This window comes from Peromyscus californicus, unplaced genomic scaffold (assembly GCF_007827085.1).
Source record: "Peromyscus californicus insignis strain IS unplaced genomic scaffold, ASM782708v3 Scaffold_15__1_contigs__length_86483966, whole genome shotgun sequence".
NCBI classification, from domain to species: domain Eukaryota; kingdom Metazoa; phylum Chordata; class Mammalia; order Rodentia; family Cricetidae; genus Peromyscus; species Peromyscus californicus.
This window is the reverse complement of record NW_026294447.1, coordinates 68,217,181-68,225,553: the sequence shown is the minus strand read 5'-3', so window position 1 is coordinate 68,225,553 and position 8,373 is coordinate 68,217,181. Positions and strand designations below refer to the sequence as shown.

Here is an 8,373-nt window from a genome sequence, read left to right as displayed (position 1 = left end):
TTGGATATCATATAAACATTGTGTTTGTATTGAAGAATATTGGCCTTCTCCAATAAGACATATACATGTCTTCTCCTGGAAGACATGTATACCTTTATCCCTCCAATTTTTTTCTATGTTTTTAGCCTCATCCCTGAACCACATTTTCCACTGGAGCCTTTGACTGGGTTCCAGAACAGCCTGTGGCAGCTCCCACCAGTCCTGTGGTATAATTCTATTATATGTTGACCAGGAGTTTAACATTTGCTTTACATATGGTGATTGCATGCCATAATATACTATTGCCTCCTTAAACCTTTGTAAATCTAACATTTCAATTGGAGCCCAAATATTTTGTGTGTAGTCATTTGATTAGGCAACTGCTGTATGTTTACTGGATAAATTAAGGATGACTGTGTGAAAACAGACTTTCTTTCTGTAACCTTGTGATTTAATCTTGAAACAACTTCACTGTTAATTTCTTCTGTCTGAATTTGAATTTCTCTATGATTCATTTTTATAGGTTTAACAAGTTTTTCTAAAACTGTTATCCTGGCATTTAAATTGACTATCTTTTTAAATAGTAAAATGAGGATAAGCATAGTAATAAACTGCATAATTTGATCAACATTAATCTTCTCATATAGTTGTTCCATTGTCAGACTGCCTAAAATTTCAAACAAAGCCCAATTTTCTTCCAATGTACACATAAAACCCATTTTTTTAATGTGGAGAAAACTCTTTTAAATAGTTTCCTTTAGAATATCTGATATATTAAGTTAGGGTTAGGGTTAGGGTTAGGGTTAGAGTTAGGGTTATATATATATATATACACTCTTGTTTAAGATGTTATGCTAATACAATTCATTTAAAATGTAATAAATAATTAAGAAATGCAAATTAATAGGCATCTACAATAGTCAAACTTATAGTCATGTTAGTTAGGTTTTCTAGGTATATACACATATATTTTAGATAGATAGATAATCTTCAAACACTTCAAAGACCTAGAGAAAATGGCATTTTAAATGTTTTAATAACTTAGACTTTTCATGACAGTGAGACACGCCTCCTCCTGGCAGCACCAATGTACAGAGAAGATGATGGACATCAAAGAAACTCTGTATGGAGTTAGTTTTCTTTACGGCAAAAGCTAGCCATATGGACAAGGAAACTACCCTTGCCTCAATTGCTGACAGTTACTGTTCATACAGGATCAACAGGACACAAGAAGGGCGACTGTTGAACTTTCCCAAGACAAGTTAGGACAGTCCTTCAAAATTTCTTGCTTTACAGACAAGTCTGTCAAATATGCTAGAACTGTAGGTCAAAGATGGATGCCCCAACATTACAGAGAAACTTTGGGTGACTGTCCAGATAGCCGATAGTCCCTGTCATTAGGTAACTTTTCATCCTTCTAGAGAGTTTGATGGAGTTGAAGACTAGTCATAGTTATAATTTTTCTTAGTTATGATAAAAGGATAAATTAGACATAAAACTTTGGACTCACTAAGATAGGATGAATAATTAAAAGTTTTCTCTGATTTTGCCAAATACAAATAGACTGAATATTGTAACTAATTCTTGCTTGACAACTGTTTTGTTGTATGTAATTTTACTGTGTTAAAATTGAAACCTTCCTTTTTGATTAGACAGAAAGGGGGAAATGCTGTGGGATAATCCTTCTGTATGCTATGAAAATGTATTATTCTCATTGGTTAATAATAAAGCTAATTGGCCTATAGCAAGGCAGGATAAAGTTAGGCAGCACTATCAAATTGAGGACTGGGATGAAGAAAGGCAGAGTGGGAGAAGACACCAGCAAGTGTCCTAAGAAGCAAGATGATAGAGGATAGGTAAAGCCATGAGCCATGTGGCAATACATAGATTAATAAAAATGAGTTAATTTAAAAGTAAGAGCTAGTTAGTAATAAGCCTGAGCTATTGGTTGAGCATTTTGTAATTAATATAAGTGTTTGTATGTTTATTTGGGACCAGACAGTTGGAACAGAACCTTTGTCTACAAACTGGTGCTGCTTCACCAACTACAACGAGATTTCACTGCCTGGCTCTGGAGTATTGAGTTCTGATAAACAATCTTGAGTTCTTAGTAAAGATAATGGCATGGGGCATGGCTGTCAAAATATCACAGCTGCAAAGATAAATTTGCAGGTTAAAGTGCAGGTACTAGAAGCAAACATCAAGGCAGTACTGCAAAGACAGAAATCTGGGTTTCAGCAGAGCAAATAAAGAAGAGAGAACCTAATGGTTTGTGATGTTAACCCACAAGTGGATACATGTTGCCTAGTTTGGTTGGAGTCATAGGTAAAAACTACCTCATCAATAAGTGAAAAATATTTTAATAGGTGTCTAGCTACTTTCTTACTTTATGTTAAATAATGATGCCATTAGAAGACTATTATTTGCATTTATGAATAACACTCATTAAAGTAATGTCTTAAGGTGACTAATTTTCACAAGCTGCATGACCATGCTTTTTGTAGATAGGAATAGCAGTGAGCTAAAGTTATTAATATTCACTAAATTCTGAGTTAGAAACTTGACATCACCTCCACTAACTCATCTTATTATGGGAGGACATTGTAGTCAAACTGTTTATGTCCTTCCTGACAACTCCCAAATCATGACACAGAGACTTATTGTTAATTATAAAAGCTCAGCCAATAGCTTAGGGCTGTTTCTAACTAGCTCTTATAACTTAAATTAATCCATTTATATTAATTTACTTTCTGCCTCATGGCTTTATTACCTCATCTCAGTAGTGCTCATACTGCTTGGTCTGCATTTCATGGCATCTCAACCTTTCTTCTTCCCAGCACCCTCTGTGTCTGGCTGCTTGCCTATACCTCCTGCCTAGTTAATGGCCATTTAACTTTATATTAAACCAATAAGAAGGCACCTTGGCAAAGACACATCTTCACAGTGTATGAAACGATTATTCCACAACAGGACATGGAGCCTTGATTTTACTTGCTAAGTGATTGATATAAGATGATTTTTTAATGTACTTTGCAAACAGAAAAGATTGGCTAATGAAAACTTTCTGAATAGAAGTATAGGCTTTGAACATCTAGATATCTTTCAAAACAGGGATTACAGAACACATATATGGTTACAGTTAGGGTTTTATTTTGGTGTGTGTGTGTGTGTGTGTGTGTGTGTGTGTGTGTGTGTGTGTGTATGGTATATTGTCAGGGTTATGTGTCTATTGCTGTGATAAAAACACTATAACCAAAATAAAGATGGGGAAGAAAGGGTTTATTTGACTTACAGGTTACAATCCAACCTTCTGGCTACAATCCATAATCAAGGGAATTCCAGAAAGGAATTAAAGACAGGTATCTCAAAGCAGGAACAGAAGCAGAGACTGTGAAAGAGTACTCCTGGTTTGCTACAAATGGATTGCTCAGCCTGCTTTTTTATACCACCCAAGACAACATGTGAAGGGTGGCAACATCCCCAGTGAGGTGGGTCCTTCCACACCAATAATTACTATAGAAAATGCCCTGAAAATTTGCCTGGAGGAAATCTGATTGAGTCATTTTTCTCAATTGCAGTTACTTTTACAATTGCAGTTACAACTTAGCTTGTGCCAAGTTGACAAAAATCTAACCAGGGCAGGTGGTTTCTTATTCCAAATGAAAGGCAAGCATAAAGCCTTTTAGGCAACTGTTCCTCAGGATGTTATGGAATAATGCTTTAAAACTAGTATTCTGGAGGGAATGAAGAGCAAAGAGTAGTCACAAGTGCTGATTTCTGGTAGTTAACAAAATATTTTTATGACATTTTAGATTTTTCTGTGAAGTTCTAGAGATGTTTTGGAAATTCTCAGTAGCAAAACATACCTGAATTTGGATAAGGGCTTGCAATGCAATGAGTGAATAGGAAGTGAATCCTTTAGCTACATATGGAGCACAGCTTTAAAATCAATACTTCTTAGTTGATGTAAAAAAGAATAAAGATGTCACTTCATCTTTTAAGAATTCCAACTATACAAAGGTTTGATGCCTAAAATGAATGTCTACTGTACTATAATTAGATGATAAACATAACATTAAACTGCCATAATCTTGAAACAGTTTTCATCATTTTTTTTTTTTTTTTTTTTTTTTTTTTTGGTTTTTTGAGACAGGGTTTCTCTGTGTAGCTTTGCGCCTTTCCTGGAACTCACTTGGTAGTCCAGGCTGGCCTCGAACTCACAGAGATCCGCCTGGCTCTGCCTCCCGAGTGCTGGGATTAAAGGCGTGCGCCACCACCGCCCGGCAGTTTTCATCATTTTAACAACACATTGGAAAATAAGTTCCTAGCAGAGACATGTATTCAACGTGTAGCTCTCTCCTGGCAAAAGGAGTGAAAAAAGTCCCTCTGTATGCTTTTGTTAGGCATCCAGTCTGACTGATTTCCTCTGTGATGAGTAACTGACAATTTGCTTGTGATTTATGGGTTTGGAGTAATTGAATTTTTTGGCTGTCATGTACTTTGAGCAAGAAATATTACATATGTTTCCAGAAAGATTACTTAGAGAAGAAAAGAGTGAAGTAATGCCAAGTTCTGAAATTTTATTTGGAAACAACATTCTAACCAGCTGGAACTTAAGATATTCTCCCTACATTTCTGAAACATGTTTGCTAAATAATCTTTGAAAATGTAGTTTGGGACATAAGGTTTAAAATGTGACATTTTTGGTTAAGTTGAAGACTCAAGTGGAAAGCAGAGTAGATTATTTTCACCTGCCCAAGAGCAAAAAATGCAATACTGAGGACTGGCTCATGCCAATGTAGGCACAAACTTCTCCAGAAGCAGGAGGTCCACAACTGCTCATTTTGCCTGTCAAACATTAGATATTTCTGCAAGCAGATATTTTAAAGTAGAAAAAAAAAAGAACCATTCATTCTCTAAAGCAAGTTCTTAGCTTTACCATAGGCCTACCACTGCATTCACTAGCTTTTACTAGTTCTGATCAGTCTGTGGATGTGTTTGATCCATGTAGAATTTTTATTGACTGCAGAAGAACTTGCAGAAGGACTGAGGAAGACACTGAAGACCTAAGCCATAACACCTTAGAACGGTGAATATGTGGTTTAACCAAGTCAGTTCTGCGTTTGTGGACACCATTAAAATTGGCTGCACCAAATTATGTTGAAGGGTTTTCTACATGGTTCTAAATTGGGTAATGTTACCCCAACTAGAAAAACATAAATATTTGTTAAGATACTGTTTGGGTGTTAGAATAACAGATTCATTTTTATGGCATTTAGAGCACATGAAATGGAAAATAATTGATTTGAAATATATAGGACAGTCTTTAAAATGAGTCATTGCCACCCCAAATGCTGATGGCAACTGATTTGAGAAATTCAAGTAGGACATCAGAATTCTCTTAAATATCATTTAATTTGTGAAATTTGTAATCTCAGTCTTGTCTATAGTTCTTTATGACCTTGTTGATATAGACCTTATTTCTTTCTAAATCTCAGGGCTTTTACTTTATTATAATCATTTCTCTTTTTCTATATCTTCAATCAATTCAAACTCTCTGCATTAGGACATTTTCTCTTCTTTTCTATGTCAAATAACCACCTTCCTGAGTTTCATTATTCTCTGGCTCTGACTCCCTTCTTCGTTCCCAGGAACCTGTCTCTCTGCCAGTGTCAGAATAGTAGTTTCTTTGCATATTTATTGAAAGAGAACATATTTGTACTATGAAAAAAACAAGGCTCATAGGCTCTGTAGTTTCAAAGTACATGAGTTTATTACATAAATATCAGGAGTCATCATACAACATTCCACTTTAAAACAGTTGTATGTGTATTGCACACATATACACATACAAATATATTTTAAATTTTCCAATAAGTGATTTCTGCTTTTTGTATATGAAATGTACTCCACACCAATTTCACATTTTTTCCTAATTTAGTATCACATTATATTTCCTCAAGGGTAGGTATGTACTAAAACTATGATGTAGGCACTAACGTTTTTGATTCCTTGTCTGTTTGTTGTCAAAATTAAAATTTCATTTGCTTGTATAATTTCTTAACTTTCTCCATTTCTCTCAAGAATAAATCACTCCAATTTGAGTCAAGAAAACACTGGGTTGAAATAATTACAGTTAAAGATGTGTCTAGAATTGATTACATACACACTGTAAACTATTTAGATAACTGATGAAATTGCATCTCTTTTTAACTGTATTTCAAAGCACTGATAGCCCACTTTTGTCTTTTAATCTGTGCTTTTAAAAATAAATTCAAAAGGCATTAAATGTGTTGATGTATTTTGATTCTGTATTTTACAACATGTCTACAGAGAAATGCTACCAAAAATTAGAGTCAGTGGTTTCTTCTTTGACAATGAAGCTACTTCCTGCATCAATTTGGTACAACCGTATATACACAAGATTTCTACATTTTACAGTTTAGATATTTAGTGGCAAATATCATGCCTATGTGTGGCATGAAGTGAATAGTGATGATGCTTATTCATTATTTCAGATTGAATCTACGGACACTATTTATAATATACCAGACGATGAAGTATCCAAACAAGTAGAGAAGAGTCAAAACTTATACCAAAACCAAGTAGGGGCCAGCTATTTCTGTTCAGTCATAATTTTCTGAGGAGTTTATCTCAACAGCATGATGACTTTGTCAAAGTTTCGTGGTACCCTTAGGCCAAATTATTGCTGTTTTGTTAGCATAATGAAAAATGTCTTACTTGTGATTATAATGTGTTCTCACACTGAGCACTAAAGATATCAATTTACCTGTGATTGAATAATTCATAAAAATGAGTTGAAATTTGTTTAGTTTTGGGAAGTAATAAAAATATATAATGTAGTGTTACTTATTTAAAAATATTACTTTATATGTTGTCAGAGATTAATTTTCAGAATTATCTCAAAGTCCATGCTATTTACTCATTTATACATATTGTTAGCTATTATTTTAATATTCCATTGTGGAAGAGAAGGATTGAATCTAGCTATATGAATGTCAGCTTATCTTTCAATTTTCTTCTACTGAGAACTTTCTCAGATGTTTTGAATATATACTTTCCCAAACATGACCATTCTGTATTATTTCATGTTAATCATCAAAGGACACAAGATATTGAAATAAAATATAGCAAAGCTAGTGGTAACTTCACTTAGAGTGGTAAATCATCTTCCCTTCTATACAATTTAATTTGGCTGAAAGTTATTTGAAATAATCATATCCAGAATAATCCTAAATAATATTTTTTGTTTATAGAGACTTACATGATTGAAGTGATATTTATAAATCAATATTAACAATTACTTTTACATAAACACCATAATCACAGTACAATACCCAACAACTAAGTAATTTATATTTATACTTCAGTATTCATGACACTCGGTCCCATACATGTAAGTCATAATACTATCTACACACAATAGATTTAAGAAAAAGAAGGAAATGGACAGATAGAGTAGAAATTAACTATGTGACCTTGTGGGTTTAGAAATCTTTGAGCAATGGCCTTCCCATAACTGGTAGAATACCCATATCATCACAATTTTTCCTATTATCTATTTACATTCATGTAGCTATAAATATATGCTGTGTGTATTTTCTATATTTACAGTATATATACACCTATGTATAAACACATAATTTATTCTTAGATTCATTAATGGACATGCAGATCAATCTGCAGAGTATAATGAAAACATTTATTTTCCTTACATAATATCACTTGTAATTTTTCACTTGTGGAAAAGTGCAAAAATATCATACAGAATCATATTTTTCACTAAAAAATCACCTTTGATGCTGCATTTTGTAATTTACAAATAAACTATGAATATAGTTCATTCACAAATTGAAATTAATTGCAATGTTGTTACAACAAGGCATTACTGAGGTTTTGATTTTTAGCATACTTGAAGTCATTTGTCTTTCAAAACAAAGACATCAACACGTTATTGTTAGCTTTTGAACTATTCATTAAATATGCAATTACAATTCTAAAGCTCATGCTAGTGTAATGTTGTTTGTATACAGTATTTATCACTGCTGTTCCATTTATTGTTCTGAAAGAGTCTTCTTTAGAAAATTGTTTCAGTCTGTTGAGACGACTAAGCTACAATGTTCCTGGAAAGTTTTCACCCTATAGAAAAGGCTGGAGGATAAGTGAGGCAAAAATTGAGAAGGAAAAATTTTAGTGGATTCTCGGGGGAAATAACAGCAAATGTAAGAAACGTTTTAACTGCAGCTCTCAGGCCTTCAGCCTCTCCTGCCTCATAAACAACCTGAAAAATGTTCAGTTCTTTAAAACATTGATTGTACTCTTCCATTAATTATCAGCTGTGGTCCTCCATTGCTCATGTTGTCTGTCATTTCC

The 8,373-nt window shown here is 33.8% G+C and overlaps 1 protein-coding gene across 6 annotated transcripts in view; it reads right to left on the bottom strand.

Moving 5' to 3' along the window:
- Positions 1-5,728: 5,728 nt before the first annotated feature.
- Tmem196 (transmembrane protein 196) overlaps positions 5,729-8,373 on the bottom strand; it is a 61,684-nt gene continuing 59,039 nt past the window's right edge. For all 6 annotated transcript variants that reach the window (XM_052739217.1, XM_052739220.1, XM_052739216.1 and 3 more), the window contains one exon: positions 5,729-8,372. In XM_052739217.1, coding sequence (XP_052595177.1) covers positions 8,301-8,372 — 72 coding nt within the window. In that variant the 3' untranslated portion in view covers positions 5,729-8,300. The remainder of the gene's footprint in view (position 8,373) is intronic.